Raw genomic sequence first — 16,723 nt, forward strand, 5'->3', positions numbered from 1 at the left:
GAGGCTGGGGCTGTTTGCATGGATCAAGAGGAAAAAGGCATGGATTTAATTTGTACAATTCAAGGTTATAAATAAAAGCATCTCAGGTATCTAAGTAACCAACAATTTTATAGCATTGAGCAATTAATGAAATGTAAATTCTCTAGACCAATTCTGGTTTTAAACCAAAAGAATGAGCTAATGATTAAAATCTCCACATCATTCTTTCATGATCTTTTTTTTTTTTTGAGACAGAGTTTCACTCCAGGCTGGAGTACAGTGGCACAATCTCAGCTCACCACATCCTCCACCTCCCAGGTTCAAGCAATTCTCCTGTCTCAGCCTGCTGAGTAGCTGGGATTACAGGCATGAGTCACCACACCCAGCTAATTTTGTATTTTTACTAGAGATGGGGTTTCTCTGTCTTGGTCAGGCTGGTCTCCAACTCCCAACTTCAGGTGATCTGCCCATCTCAGCCTCCCAAAGTGTTGGGATGACAGGCGTGAGCCTGGTCTACGGTCTTAAAAAAAAAATCAGATCATGAAATATGTTGTCAAATTAATTTGTACATTTTAAACAAAGAAAGGAAAAAAGTGGCTCCCAAAATGCTGGGATGACAGGCGTGAGCCTGGCCTATGGTCTTAAAAAAAAAAATCAGATCATGAAATATGTTGTCAAATTAATTTATACATTTTAAACAAAGAAAAAAAAAGAAGCTTCCCAATTGTACCAAGTACCATATTGCATCTTTGAAGCCAGAAATGGCCTCAGGGCAGATATTTATATTTCTGACAACTATCAGAGACAGCAATACAAGGCAAGCACAATTTTTAGTTTGAAATACAAGCTCAGCACTTCTGTACTAGAGGAAACGAAAAGCAAAGCACATTGACAAATGGGGTCATGGTCCTCGGGAAGGAAGTGTTATTGTATCATGATTACATTAAATGCAGACAAAAACTGTTCTTTGGCTGGGAATGGTGGCTCACGCCTGTAATCCCAACACTTTGGGAGGCTGAGGTAGGTAGATCACTTGAGGTCGGGAGCTCAAGACCAGCCTGGCCAACATGATAAAACTCCATCTCTACTAAAAATACAAAAAAATTAGCCAGGTGTGGTGGCACATGACAGTAATCCCAGCTACTTGGGAGGCTGAGGCAGGAGAATCGCTTCAACCTGGGAGGCAGAGGTTGTAGTGAGCTGAGATCGTGCCACTGCACTCCAGCCTGGGTGACGGAGTGAGAGTATGTCTAAAAAAAACCAAAAACAAATGAAAAAAACCCTTGTACTTTGGAAAGTCAAGGGACACTTTGCTTTCTGTAATCAAATATGAAGTCACTCACTGCTAAGACTATGGTCCTGAGCAAAGTGAGTGTGCTTATAACTAGTGAGGTCCAAAAGGTGTGGTATGAAGAGGATGCCTGGGAAAGGAGGGAGAAGGAAGCCAAATCATTATACAATTTTTACAGGAGGCTAAAAAGTTATGCAGGTTTCTCTTTTTCTCAAGGAGCTTCCAGCAGTCCTAACTGTTAGGAAACTAACTCTTATCTTTCAATAAACATGGATTATTCCCCTCTTTCCTAGTGGGAAATAAGGACACTGGGAGATGTGTGAGCCATATAAAAAAGGGTAGAGAAAGGGGAAGTTGGCCCAGCAGTGTAAGGACTGCCAAAGGGAATACAAAGGCCCAGATGCATGTCTGTGTGGAAGAAGAAAACAGAGAAAAGACTAAACAGTACAGCATCCCTTGAACACTTTTTGGTTGTGCAAGGTGTGAAGAAAAATCCTAAACTTTCTTGAACTAATGAAAAGAATAAGATTGTTCTTGGGTTTGACTGAACTCTGCTGCTTTAGCTAATGTTTTATGAGTATCTACTATAGGAAGTATTCCTGCCAACTATGGGAAGCTAGGATGTTACCCCAAGCAGTTTGCAACTCACCAGAAACTCTCAGAGAATTCACTCTCAAAGAACAAAAGGCTAAGTTGGAGCAAGAGCCAGTCCCTTCCTCAGGGTAAGAATTAACTACAGGACATGCTTCTGGTCAGAGTAAGCAGCCTCTCCTCTTATGCACAGAGAAGGATTTGGGTGATGATGAGATCAATTTTTCTTTCTTCCCTGTTTTTTTTTTTTGAGATAGAGTTTCGCTCTTGTTACCCAGGCTGGAGTGCAGTGGCATGATCTCGGCTCACTGCAACCTCTGCCTCCTGGATTTGAACAATTCTCCTGCCTCAGCCTTCCGAGTAGCTGGGATTATAGGCACATGCCACCATGCTTGGCTAATTTTTGTATTTTTAATAGAGACAGGGTTTCACAATGTTGGCCAGGCTGGTCTTGAACTCCTGACCTCAGATGATCCACCCACCTTGACCTCCCAAAGTGCTGGGACTGCAGGTGTGAGCCACTGTGCCCAGCACAGGATACCTTTTGTGTGAGCAGTCCCTTGCCCCCTCCACCTAGAACTAGCATTGTCGCCACCCTAAATATGCCACAATCCTATTTCTAGAGGCATTTATTTTTGGAGCTCCGTAACAAGATGAAAAAAAAGAAAATACCATGTAAATCAAACAAGACAAACCGAACCAAACTTGACATTGTTTTTAAGCCTGTTATGTAGACTTAAGTTTTCAATGACCTTGAAAACTTGAAGTCAGCATGCTGGGAACAGCTGTCATTGAGAACGTGGGCAGCATCCCCCTCTGGGTACATAACACATGCTCTCCCAAAGCATGGTCTTCAGTCCTGCTTACCTGTCATGTTTATTTTCTTGGGCTGCTCTTAAGAGCTCCTGTATGTTTTTGGTGATCTGTTCAGTCTTCCTGATGACATCTTCAGTGCTAGGGAGAGTGGGGCTTGGGGCAACGTGGGGTTCTGCTGCGTCTGGTACCAAGCCATCGCCTGGCCATACCATACTTCTTTGCCGTCCCTTTCGGCTTGACCTGTGAACATTAAAGTTGCAGTTAAACATAGCAGGGGCTTATCAGCTGCTCCTCTGCTTCTAGGAGTCACTTTGTATGCACGAGCTGAATGCAGGCTGGTCTCTTCGTTTCCTTTATCCTGTCTAGCAGGAGACTCAAGGTAAGGCTCCAAAATCGGCTATTTCACTCTACCATTGAGTTGGAAGTGCTGACTCTCATGGAAAGGGTGAAGGAGGGGAAAAAGGAGGGAAATACCTGGAGCAGGGAGGGTGTGTATTATAAAGCCATCCCCAGGTGGGCCAAATCCTTGGGTACAAATGCAGAATGTAACCTAATGTTGTCTTCATGATGAAGTGGGCTAATGACTTTAAATACTCTTCAGATAGATAAGAGATAAATAACGTGCTGGTACAAAGAAAAAGGCCTTTCAGCAATAATGTGAGATGACAAGACAAGTAAACTATGAGCATATGCTTGAATATTTCAAGACTTTATACGTCTGAAAATAGAGAAAAGGGGTGTGGGTGGTGAACTGCTTCTGCTGGCCCAGGCCTGCCAGGTCTCTGTCCCTGGGGAGCCCTCCCTTAGCGTGTACGGCCTGCAGATGTACCCCATGCCATCTGGTTCCATGTCGTTGGGAGTGTTGTCATAGTCACTCTCAGGTGTGCTGTTCTGCTTCTCCAGCCTGGATGCCTATAAGAAAGAAGAGGGGACCCTCATGAGTTTGTAACATGAGACCCTTCTCAGGAGTCTTCCCCAGGAATCATTACCTGTTAGGCTACTGGCCTTCACACCCCAAATCTCATTTGGGACAGGGGCCAACTCTCTAGTGAAAATTTAGCAAAAGATGAATACTGGATCCAGAAATGGCTTCTTTCCTTCTTTGCACCATTTTCTTCTTAGCTCAGTGGCTACTTCGTAATCAGATCCTTGGTACAAACTAACAGAGACATGCAAGGCAACACACCCTACTTTAGTTCTCAAATTTATAACATAATGAAATACAGTTAAAATACAGGCAGGGCGTAGTGGCTCACGCCTGTAATTCCTGTATTTTGGGAGCCTGAGCAGGATGAATGCTTGAAGCTAGGAGCTTGAGACCAGCATGGGCAACATAATAAAAAAAAAAATAATAATAAGCCAGGGATGGTGGCATGCACCTGTAGTCCCAGCTCCTCGGGAGGCTGAGGGGACTGCTTGAGCCCAAGAGTTCAAGGTTGTATTGAGCCATGATCACACCACTGTACTCCAGCTTGGGCAACAGAGTGAGACCCTGTCTCAGAAACAAACAAACAAAAAGACACGCCAGCACTTATATGACCGCAGACCTTCAGTACTGGAAGCCACGTTCAGATAAAACCCCATATGAGAAAATGAAGGGCCAAAAAATCTGGGTGATCCACGAAAGGCCACAAAGTCCACAGAAAAACAGGACAAAGCACCAGGTCTCCTGCCTTCTGCTACCTCCAATAGTTCATGTCTGGACTCAAATCTACCCCTTAAAATATAAAGAATTGGGCCGGGCGCGGTGGATCACGCCTGTAATCCCAGCACTTTGGGAGGCCACGGTGGGTGGATCACGAGGTCAAGAGATCGAGACCATCCTGGTCAACATGGTGAAACCCCGTCTCTACTAAAAATACAAAAAATTAGCTGGGCATGGTGGCGCGTGCCTGTAATCCCAGCTACTCAGGAGGCTGAGGCAGGAGAATTGCCTGAACCCAGGAGGCGGAGGTTGCGGTGAGCCGAAATCGCACCATTGCACTCCAGCCTGGGTAACAAGAGCGAAACTCCGTCTCAAAAAATAAAAAATAAAATAAAATAAATAAAGATTTGGTACAACTGTGAAGATAAGAATTGGGATATAGATTCAAAAGAGGAATCCTAAAAATGTTTTGAACAAGTGGCAGCATTGCTAAAAAGGATCTTCTAGGATGACAAAATTTGAAGGCGACTATATTCCTTTGAGCAGGACTGTGTTCTGAGTATTTCATGAAAACTATTTTCCCTCAGTATTTATTTTACCCACAATGTTTGAGAATTTCTTTGGAACAGATATCAATGGAGGCTGATTTAAAATCTAAACCAATTATCTTGTAAAATACAAATGTGAGCTATTTCTAGCTTTACTCCTTGAATTTCATCCAAGTTAATCAAAACATGTGACTAAGGAGTTTTATTGATGCTGCAATAAAATGTGGCTAAGGACACAGATATAAACTAAGAACTTCGTTTAAACATATGGAGACCCCATAGCTTCATCCAAAAGAATGGCTACTTTTGAGTAAGCTGGTCTAAGAAGGTCTACATGGCCAGGAGTGGTGGCTCACGCCTGCACGTTGGGAGGCCAAGGTGGGCAGATCACTTGAGGCCAGGAGTTTGAGGCCAGCCTGGGCAACATGGTGAAATGTCATCTCTACTAAAAGGACAAAAATTAGCTGGGTGTGGTAGTGGACACCTATAGCTCCAACTACTCGGGAGGCTTAGGTGAAAGGATCTCCTGAGCCTAGGAGGCAGAGGTTGCAGTGAGATGAGATTGCACCACTGCACCCCAGCCTGGGTGAGAGAGCTAGAACCTATCTCATGAAAAAAAAAAAAAAGTCTCCATAAAGCCTGACTGTCACTCCTTACTGGTAGGTACAGGCAAGGCAGCTGGCCCTATGTGGAGGAGCCCCCCTTATTCATGCCACACTTTGTTTGCTATCCCCATAAACTCTCCTTCTGCTCCCAGGCAGGGCACATGTTCTCCTTCTCTGTCAGTTGAGGTCTTCCATTCACAACTCCACACATGCTCTGCTCAGTTTCCAGCACTCAAATACAAGATACTTGCTATGGGCTCCTAAAATTCACTGCAAACTCATGCATCCTGCAGCCACTCAAATCCATCTGGCAAATGATTAAATGTTGGCTGGGAACCATATGGGGAGTCTGTAAAGGTAATTTCTATAGAATCTACAACTTTGATGATCCATTTGTTTATATCTTCTACCAATAAGTAGTAAGTAGTTCTGCTTCTCTTGCCTTGTTTTGATCTGGCTTTATGAACAGTGAGTTTGGCTCCCAGAGGTCTATAATAGGAAGATCATGGGCAAGCACTGTGGTATTCCAGCGATGAGCTTTGAAAACCAAAAAGAAAGAAAGAAAACACTTTGGGAGGCCAAGGTGGGTGGATCACGAGGTCAAGAGACTGAGAACATCCTGGCCAATGGGTGAAACCCCATCTCTACTAAAAATACAAAATTAGCTGGGTGTGGCGGCATGTACCGGTAGTCACAGCTACTTGGGAGGCTGAGGCAGGAGAATAGTTTGAACCCAGGAGGCGGAGGTTGCAGTGAGCTGAGATCGCACCCCTGCACTCCAGCCTGGCAGAAAGAAGAAAGACAGAAAGACAGGGAAAGATGGGTAAAGAAGGGGAAAGACAGAAAGAAAGAAACAAAGAACCCCCAAACCTTTCATATCTTTCACAGAAAATACCTTTTTCTTTTTAAGGTGGAGTTTCACTTTTGTTGCCCAGGCTGGAAGGCAATGGTGCAATCTAGGCTCATTGCAACCTCTGCATCCTGGGTTCAAGCAATTCTCCTGCCTCAGCCTCCTGAGTAACTAGGATTGCAGGCATGTGCCACCACACCCAGCAAATTTTCTATTTTTAGTAGAGATGGAGTTTCACCATGTTGGTTAGGCTGGTCTGAAATTCCTGACCTCAGGTGATCTGCCTATCTCGGCCTACAAAAGTGCTGGGATTACAGGTATGAGCCACCATGCCCAGCCAACCTTTTTCTTTTTTTTTTTTTCAGACAGGGTCTTGCTCTGTTGCCTAGGCTGAGCACAGTGGTGCAATCTCAGCTTGCTGCAGCCCCGACCTCCCAGGCTCAAGTGCTTCTCCCACATCAGCCTCCCAAGCATCTGGGACCATAGGCACCCGCCACCATGCTCAGCTAATTTTGTATTTTTTTTTTTTTTTTTTTGAGATGGAGTTTCGCTCTTGTTACACAGGCTGGAGTGCAATGGTATGATCTTGGCTCACCGCAACCTCCGCCTCCTGCATTCAGCCAATTCTCCTGCCTCAGCCTCCTGAGTAGCTGGGATTATAGGCACGTGCCACCGTGCCCAGCTAATTTTTTGTATTTTTAGTAGAGATGGGGTTTCACCATGTTGACCAGGATGGTCTTGATCTCTTGACCTCGTGATCCACCCGCCTCGGCCTCCCAAAGTGCTGGAATTACAGGCGTGAGCCACCGTGCCCAGCCTAATTTTGTATTTTTTTTTGTAGAGACGAGGTCTCACTATGTTGCCCAGCCTGATCTCAAACTCCTGAGCTCAAGTGATCCTCCAACTTTGGCCTCCCAAAGTGCTGGGATTATAGGTGTAAGCCACCTGGCCCTAACTAACGTTTAAGTTTTATTTTGGTTTTTATATATACACTCACACATAGGTGTGTGTGGATACATACATACATATATGAATAGATAAAAATCTTGCATTTAAGTAATTATACTGAAAAATTTGCCCATAGCTACTCAAGTGGAAAACAATCTAGAAATAGAATTAAACCCAGAAAATTCTACATTTTTATAATGAATCTTTTTGCCTTCCCTGATGAAAATGTGATAATCACAAATCAAATGCATTACCCTCAATGATCAAAAGTACCAAGTTTCATTTAAACATTTTAGAAGAGTAGTGACTCATATACCTAATGAATACATTCAGTAAATGTTTCTCAAGTATGGAAAACAACATATAGCAGCAACCACCCAGGAAATCAGTTACTTACACATTAGTTAATTTCTTCATTGTTGTCAACAAAAGCATATGTACAGAATTTCAGTGTAGCATTTAATTTTATCAAAATTATTATAAACATGCAGAGCCAAAAGCTATTGGTTAAGAGTGCTGCTCTCCCAAAGCTGTTAATATGGTTACCTTATAGCTGGTGCTGGTTCAATTTATTTAATAGATTTGCAGTTTTCTCTGAATAAAGACATGCCATAAAAATCTAAACTCATGATAAAGCTGTCAGGAACAATCAGGGTGATCAGTTTAAATGATTTTTATACAAAACTTTGTCACAGTAAGCAGTCCTTGCAATGATTTTCAAGGCTACCATAACAAATTAAAAAACAAAACAAATTTTACAGTAAACAAAAGAGGTTTGGCTTAGAAAATTTCTAATCAGATATTTAACTGTCTAACTGTCCTTTAGTTGTAACTGGGATTTTCTTTTTTTTTTTTTCTTGAGATGGAGTTTCAATCTTGTTGCCCAGGCTGAGTGTAATGGTGCGATCTTGGCTTACCACAACCTCTGCCTCCTGGGTTCCAGCAATTCTCCTGCCTCAGCCTCCCATGTAGCTGGGATTACAGGCATGTGCCACCACACCTGATTACTTTTGTATTTTTAGTAGAGACAGGGTTTATCCATGTTGGTCGGGCTAGTCTCAAACTCCTGACCTCAGGTGATCCACCCGCCTTGGCCTCCCAAGTGCTGGATTATAGGTATTAGTCACTGCACCCAGCATAACTGGGATATTTTAATGAAAACATTACAGTTCAATTTCAGAATTGCTCAGGAAACTTTTTTTTTTTTCTTGAGACAGAATCTCACTTTGTCACCCAGGCTGGGGTGCAGTGGTGTGACCTCAGTTCACTGTAACCTCCACCTCCCAGGTTCAAACAATTCTTGATTCTTGTGCCTCACCTTTCCAAGTAGCTGGGATTACAGGCATGTGCCACCACGCCCAGCTAATTTTTGTATTTTTGGTAGAGACGGTTTTGCCATGTTGGCCAGGCTGGTCTCAAACTCCTAGGCTCAAGTGATCCAGCCACCTTGGCCTCCCAAAGTACTGGGATTACAGGTATGAGTCACTTAACTTTAAGTACAATTTATCAAGGAATTTTTTTTTTAATTTAGTACAATAATATTTGTTGTTTTTTTTGAGATAGGGTCTCACTGTGTTGTCCAAGCTGGAGAACAGTACCACAATCATGGCTCACTACAGCCTTGATCTCCAGTGTTGAGCTCAAGTGATTCTCCCATCTTAGCCTCCCAAGAAGCTGAGACTACAGGTATGCATCACCACACTCAGATAATTTTTTACATTTTTTGTAGAGGTGGGATTTTGCCATGTTGCCGAGGCTGGTCTTGAACTCCTGGGCTCAAGCAATCCACCTGCTTAGGCCTCCCAAAGTATGTGAGCCACTGCACTCAGCCAAGATTTCTTAATAGACTACTTTGCAAGTGAAGTAAAGAATTCCAAAAGGGTCAGGGCGCAGTAGCATGTGCCTGTAAGGGTCAGGACGTGGCAGCACATCTCAGCTACTCCGGAGTCTGAAGTAGGAGGACTGCTTGAGCCCAGGAGTTTGAGGCTGCAGTGCGATATGACCATGCCCGTAAATAGCTACTATACTTCAGACTGGGCAACATAATGAGACTGTATCTCTGAAAAATGAAAAAACGAATCCTGGAAGGGCCTTGGTGATCCATATGCCACTGGAAATAGGAAAGAAAGGTTCTCCACCATTCCTAGGTGTAGAGGGAATGGCAAGGGCCCAGTGCAAATCCCACCTTGCCTGTAAAGGTGGTCCCTTACCAATAGCCACCTTCCTCCTCTTATCTTAGTTACATTATCCTTCCATTAAAAAATAGATGGAGGCTGGGCACGGTGGCTCACGCCTATAATCCCAGCACTTTGGGAGGCCAAGGTGGGTGGATCACAAAGTCAAGAGATCAAGACCATCCTGGTCAACAAGGTGAAACCCCGTCTCTACTAAAAATACAAAAATCAGCTGGGCATGGTGGTGCGCGCCTGTAGTCCCAGCTACTCGGGAGGCTGAGGCAGGAAAATTGCTTGAACTCAGAAGGCAGAGGTTGCGGTGAGCCGAGATCGTGCCATTGCACTCCAGCCTGGGTAACAAGAGCGAAACTCCGTCTCAAAAAAAAAAAATAGATGGAGCCAGAATTGGGACATGGATTTTTTTTTTTTTTAAAAGCCTACAGCACCTGGTATTCCCTGGTGGTCTCCCATCCAAGTACTAACCAGGCCCAACCCTGCTTAGCTTCCAAGATCAGACGAGATTGGGCACATTCAGGGTGGTATGGCCTTAGATGGGACATGAATTTTCAAAGCCTGTGCTCTGTCCATGGCTTTCCCAGGTTGCGGGTATATACCACTCTTTGTGAATGAAAGTTTTTTTTTTTTTTTCTTGAGATGGAGTCTCACTCTTCTTGCCCAGGCTGGAGTGCAATGGCATGATCTCGGCTCACTGCAACATCCACCTCCCGGGTTCAAGCGATTCTCCTGCCTCAACCTCTTGAGTAGTTGGGATTAGAGGCATGCACCACAATGCCTGGCCAATTTTTATATTTTTAGTAGAGATAGGGTTTCTCCATGTTGGTCAGGTTGGTCTCAAACTCTCAACCTCAGGTGATCCACCCGCCTCAGCCTCCCAAAGTGCTGGGATTACAGGCATGAGCCATTGCACCTGGCCCATGTAAGTATTTTTTAAACAACAGTGCCTTTGGGAGCAGGGACTGTGCCACCTAAGTCATTAGGACCCTTTCATTGACTTACCAAATGGCTGTGTATGCAGGAAGTGCTTAATAAATACTGCCTGACTATTCAAAAGGGGCTTACCTAAATCATGCACTGCTATTGAGACTGTAAATTATATACCAGCAGGTGGGGTTTAACTAACCCGTACAAGTGAACAGCTTTATGCTAACAGCTGCTTAGACAGGTCCAATGCCACGAGGTATTACAATTCTGATTCAAGATGCAGGGACTTGTAAACCTTGATTTGTCAAGTATGGTGCTGACATAAAATGTGTCACTGGTTTAAAAAAATAAAGGTATAACATTTTAGCACTTCAGTGAGTCCACATATAGCAGCCTCAGTCTGACAACTGTAGCTCTGAACAAATTGAACAGATCTGTCCCATTATAATATCTAACCAGCAGCCAGCTACTTTTCTGGTTCTTTAAAAAGACAGTATGCTCAGAATAAATGCTGTAGGGTGATTTGCAAACTTTGTTAAATATGTGAACATGAGCAGTATGGGGTTAGAGAAAGGGAGGCGCCCCTCAATGGGTGAGCGTGTGTGTGTGCACAAGTGTGCGCCTGATGCACTGTGAGAATCCAGGAGGGAAGCGCTGCCTCATGCAGGATGGAAAGGCAGTTAGCAAGGGGCAAGGGACAGGAGGGCCAGAGCCCAAGCACAAAGCGCCCAGGAGCACGGCCCCTCCTCCAGAGAGCAGACCACTCAGAATGTACTTAACCCTTCGGGCGCTTTCATCCCTCGACCAGGAAAGTGTGGAGGGGAAGGAAGGCAGAGATGAAGAGGAGGTCACAAGCGCACTCCTCCCGATCTGGAACGGGAAAGAGAAACACACTCGGGAAAATACAAAACAAACCAAAACCTACCACACCTCAGCACCTTCAGTAAAAGAATCCTAGAACACCACACACTATGTGACACGAGTGCTGTAATTTCAGTGACCGCCGGTGACAGGGCCCTCAGAGATGTTTAAATTCTTGGTGAAATACCTCCTGGAAATTACTCTAAATTTCATAAAGGCCGCTTTTCCGTAAGGGAATAAAGATAATTTGTCAAACTTGTCAATAATTTTTTTAATGGATAGTGTAAAAGGCCTATTTCTTTTTGAATCAGGACTGATGTGAAATGAGAAACTATACAAATGATTCTAAGTTGTTATACACTATCAATCTAATTTTTAGTACAGTTATAGAGCCTTCCTGATATGATATCCTTATATTCTAAATTTTTCTAAAATTAAAGAGTACAATGAAAAATAACAAAGCTGCTTTTCCTAAATTTTGTCTTCAGGCATACAAAAATAAGATTCTTAACTTAGGCTGGGCGTGGTAGCTCACGCCTGTAATCCTAGCACTGTGAGAGGCTGAGGCGGGCAGAATGCCTGAGCCCAGGAGTTTGAGACCAGCCCGGGCAACATGATAAAACCCCGTCTCTACAAAAATACAAAAAAATTAGCTGGGTGCTGCAGTGTGCGCCTGTAGTCCCAGCTACTCAGAAGGCTGAGGCAGGAGAACTGCTTGAACCCGGGAGGCAGAGGTTGCAGTGAGCCAAGATCACACACTGCACTCCAGCCTAGGTGACAACGCGAGACTGTCTCAAAAAAAAAAAAATATATATTTTTTAACTTAGTTTAATGGCATTCCCTTTACATCAAATATATCAAATCAAATGGCTTAGAATGTTAAACCAAATATTTTAAAAAGAATTTGAGATAACAGACTCCCAATTACAGTAAAATAATATTGTAATTTTTACCACAATGAAAATTGACAAAATTAAACTAGGGCTTAATTTACGAAACCATGTCTTTGCATCTACCTTGAGAATTTTTTGGGAAACTCTCATAAAATTTGACTAAAGAAATAATAACTTTTGACACTCAAAAAGACAAAATATTACTCTGAAAAAGCATCACATGAAAAAATTTAAACATCTGTAACATCTTGGGCAAAACATGTATTTTTATAATAAAGTAATCCAAAAGAAATACATTTGAAAACCTTACAACATAATATGTATCTCAAAGCAAAATAAGATTGTGAGAATCCTGCTACAGGACACAATCTCTGGAATTCAGTACTTCTAAGACTGATGTAGAGTATTACATCTCCTTTTCTGAGATGACAAAGCCACACTTCCCCTACCACAGGGGGAGGAGCAGGATGCAGAAGCGTACCTAGCAGCACACTGAACACAAGTGGAGAAGCTGTGGAGGCCTGGAGCATTACAGACTCACTTGGGTACCCTACCTGGGCCACAGACTCAAGGCCAGTTGCTTGAAGAGGAGCTGAAAAGACATCTGGGATTCTAAGGGCTCCTTTCCTTAAAGGAACACATCCCTGTCTAGCTCCAAGAAGGAGACACTTCCTTCTGAGAGTGTCCTTTATGGTTTATTTTTGTTTTCGTTTTTGGAAGTGGGTAAGGAAGGAAGGTTTACTTAAAAAAGCTCCAACACTGGCTGCTTGAGAAATAATCATAGATATGGGGGAGAAAAAAAGGAGCAGTTCAGGCAAGAGCCAGAATCCCCAACTTGGTTAGGAAACCATCAGCCCCTGGTCCTGTGTGCTTGTGGGAACACTGCAAGCATCTGTGGACAAGTTAATACAGCAAACACAATGGTAACTCTCTTAGCCCAATTTGGCAAAGCAGAGGTGTGAGGACCTACAGGTTCAGAAGAGGGAACAAAGTAGTCAAGCTGCACAGAGTGAACAGCGGAAGCGCCAGTGGTGTTACTTACGTGCGTGGGGAAGGGCTGGAGTCTTGTCCTGCTCTCTTCGGGGCGGCTCGCTTCTCCCATTGGGAGATATGGTTTCTGACCTGATCCGGTCTCGTACATGGACATGGGCCTACTGCCCCGGGCAGATGGACGTCTCTTTAAGGAAGAGTGGTTGGAAGTGTCTGTGTACTCAGAACCAGTTTGCACCTGATATATATTGGTTGTGGCCTGTTTCCTGAGGTTCGAATTTTCACTCTGGAGTGTTTGAAGCTGAAAGAAATGTTTGGCAGTGGGACTGTGTTTTTTTATAGCAAGCAGAAAAAGCAAACACCAAGTAAATGAATACAACTACTAGTTTTAAACAATAAGGACAGTAACAGCTAGCTGGGCTAAAAGTAAAAAGCCAATACACACAAGGGCCCTTTCTTCTGGATTGGGTGAAACACGGTCAACTCCCTTCATCACATAAACAAATAGCTTCATTTCTAAATCCAGAAAAGTTATGGTTTGGACTTCCTAAAAACAAAATGTCTAACCACTTAAAAATTTGTCATGGTGGGGCTGGGAAATGTTTGCAGGCAAGCTGTACTCTGGATTATTCTAAGGCTGTTTCAAGCAAGAGCTTGAGATCATTAAAACATCATTTAGGTCACTTGCTTTTCAAATGAGCCCCTAGCAATTTGCAAAGGCCAAAAATGACAGCAGACACCATGGAAGCAGCACAAAGATGACTAGGGTTGCTTTGCAAAGCAAGAAAGACAGTGAAGTTCAGCTTACAAAAAATCAGATCGGCTACTGCTTTCCAAAAAGCCAGCAAGAAAAATTATAATCAACAAGTTTTTATTATGTAATACTCTTGATATTCCACACAACTCAGCACTTTGTTAAAAAAAAATAAAAGAGAGAGAGAGAAACCAAATCATGGTAAGTTTGCTATATTAACATATCACAAAGAAAACTGGAAACCTATTGATCTATGAAATCGACATCTTCGCATGGATGCTCCACGCAGCACTCTTGCTTCCGTCTGGTGAGTGATCATCTTTCGGCCAGGGCTGGAATATTTGGCCTTTCTCTCCTTTGGCTTTGTCACCCAAAAAACACGACCTCGGTGGTGTCAGCTTTGAACATGCTAATCTGCCTGGCACCACCCTATTTTAGAGACTGTCATTTGGAGGCCCTGAATGTTCCTTCCATTCCTCACATGCAGGCTGCTTCATGGTGCTGGATGGATTAGAGTTAAGGGGTCAGCAAGGAATCGTGTTACTCTTTGGCATCTGGCATTTTAAACACCATTAACCGCGTCCATTCTGCACAGGGTCCTTCCCTTCTGGTGCGCCTTCATCTTCCATGGGCATTTTATAAGCTGGGTGTGGTATGAGTTCAGCTGTCTACTCTTTGACAGAGATTGTAAAATCTGACCAAATTTCCCACCAGTGCCAAGGTTAAAGTCCACAAGCAACTGTCTGCACCAGAAGATCATTACGTTTTCAGTAGCAAACCCATTCAATGTTAGGAGTTTACTTTCAATTATTGAGAAAGCACCAATCTGTGAAAAATACACCAATAGTAGTTGCTCCTCTTCATTAATTAGCATCTTTTCCAAGCAACTGTTAAATGTGAAAGATCAGATACAAATCATGCTCCTTTGTCAAATTTGATGTATATTAAAAAAAGTTACCTAATTCTGAAATAAAATCAATACATCTTTGCTAAATAAACAAATTCCATATACTTTATATTAATCATACCAAACCGCTGTGAAAGTGTGACTTACTGCCTCTTTCACAAAAAGACCACTCATTCTGTTTCCTTGAAGAGCAAACCATTACAGAATGACAGACTGCTTTTATACCACAAAGGCTGGCAGGGTATAACTCATATCTGCAATTTCCTTTCCAGAGAAAGAACAGCTGTAAAGTGACAAAGCAGCCCTGAACGTTTCTACGTTCCAGAATACAGACAGGCATGAAGTGCCTGTCGAAACTATTCATTAGAGAACCCAGAGCCTAGAGTGAAATGGTCAAGGTTCAAAGACTGAGGTGTGTAACTGACACATGTCCCTCAATGGGGCACTGGTGCATCTGATCATGTTTGTCTGTGTAAAAAGCCGCTATGGCAGTTTTTTAGTTAAGGCCTTGAAATCTGAAACTTTATCCTAACACTTTTCATGCCTGGATTTTGTCTGAATGTGTTCTCATGAGAACAAGTTCCTGGTTTCAATTTCTAAAAATTTTGATACTCTGTATTTTGAGAGATGTCCTCAGATAAATTTTAATGATGTTTATCTTAATAAGAACCAGGCTACACTTTTTTGTTTGGAAGGAGTATAAAGGAAATAAAAAGTTACAATTTAATAGTTTCAAAAATCAAAAGCATTTCTAAGAAATGATGAGATAATCAATAAGCAATGGCAAATAATTTCACTTTGTATTTCTCAAAGAAGTTCAAGACATTTGCTTTCAGAGATATGAGGCTCTCTCTGGTGATTTCCAAAAATACTAAAAGAAGCATTATTAGATTTTATAAGGTGATGTGCAGCAGATTGATTTATAGTGGCAAAATCAGCATGTTTCAGAAATAGTCACCTGGTCAAAATTACTAGTCCAATTAATGGGACAAACTATAATTCATTAAATAAATTTCAAAGAAGGCAGAGAAAGTGCAGGTCCTGCATGTTATGACAAAGGGACTCTTGGTCTGTCTCATTTACAGCTGCACAGCAGCCCTAGACAGGGCTGGGAGACATAGAACAAGTCTGTTCATTTAAGGCTGACTAATCTTCAGGCATTCTTTATTCCCTGCTACCACAGGCTTTGGAAGCCATTTATTTCAAAAAAGTCTCAAAAATGCTCTAGAAGTCAACATCAAAAGAATCCTAGACCAAACCCCAGGCAAAAGCGCAAAGCAATTTCCTTCTCTAGTAAGTAGAGGGCATGGGCCCCTCTTCAGTTCTTCAACCTTCCTTTAGGAAGCAGCACTGAAAAGGGGCCAGGCATACATGGAATGTACCATGTCTTCAGGTCTTCAAAATGATTTGAAAACCTTACTTCAAATGATAGCCTAAAGATACAGATTATATATTTCATTTTGTTTCTACTTAAGGAAAGTATCCAAATCTCATTTTAGAACTGAATGATGGGAGTGATACCCACAAAGTCATGGGCAAAATTTGGAATTTTTTGAATTCCCTTCCTTAGTCTTCTCATAAAGAGTTGCATACACAATCCCTTTCCTACTAAAGATATTCCTTGCTACCATCAGCCATACTCCTTTTAGGGATTAATATATTCATACAGTTCTGATTCTCTTGAAAGGTAATAAATGAAAAAATACTGAGCAAACAAGATTGTTTCTTACCAGTGTGTAGCTCCTGCTAGTACAAATGAAATATTTTTTCTTATTTTTTGAGAACCTACTCTGTGGCAGGCCCTGCTGTAGGCTCTGGGGATAATACAAGTTAGTAGTAAAATCTGGTGAAAAATAAGGTGGGGATGTAGGATAGGGCTGCCAGGGTGGGAGCAGGGTTTGAATGCTGATAAACACATGCCCCTGCCCA

The 16,723-nt window shown here is 42.6% G+C and overlaps 1 protein-coding gene and 1 non-coding gene across 19 annotated transcripts in view; both read right to left on the reverse strand.

Annotated features, from left to right (window-relative positions):
* GIT2 (GIT ArfGAP 2) overlaps positions 1–16,723 on the reverse strand; it is a 68,285-nt gene that overhangs the window by 5,669 nt on the left and 45,893 nt on the right. For 6 of the 18 annotated variants that reach the window (XM_009004597.5, XM_035257548.3, XM_009004590.5 and 3 more), the window contains 4 exons: positions 13,186–13,434; positions 11,170–11,259; positions 3,507–3,589; positions 2,729–2,917 (listed from right to left, as the gene is read on the reverse strand). In XM_009004597.5, the coding sequence (XP_009002845.1) occupies positions 2,729–2,917; positions 3,507–3,589; positions 11,170–11,259; positions 13,186–13,434 (611 nt within the window). Of the gene's footprint in view, positions 1–2,728; positions 2,918–3,506; positions 3,590–11,169; positions 11,260–13,185; positions 13,435–13,987; positions 14,775–16,723 lie in introns of those variants that run through there. The other 12 variants (XM_078337239.1, XM_078337238.1, XM_035257550.3 and 9 more) reach the window with 3 other exon arrangements.
* LOC118144616 (5S ribosomal RNA) lies at positions 9,882–10,000 on the reverse strand. Its single transcript, XR_004729381.2, has one exon. It is a non-coding gene; the product is annotated as a 5S ribosomal RNA (ribosomal RNA).

Source organism: Callithrix jacchus, chromosome 9 (assembly GCF_049354715.1).
Source record: "Callithrix jacchus isolate 240 chromosome 9, calJac240_pri, whole genome shotgun sequence".
NCBI lineage: Eukaryota > Metazoa > Chordata > Mammalia > Primates > Cebidae > Callithrix > Callithrix jacchus.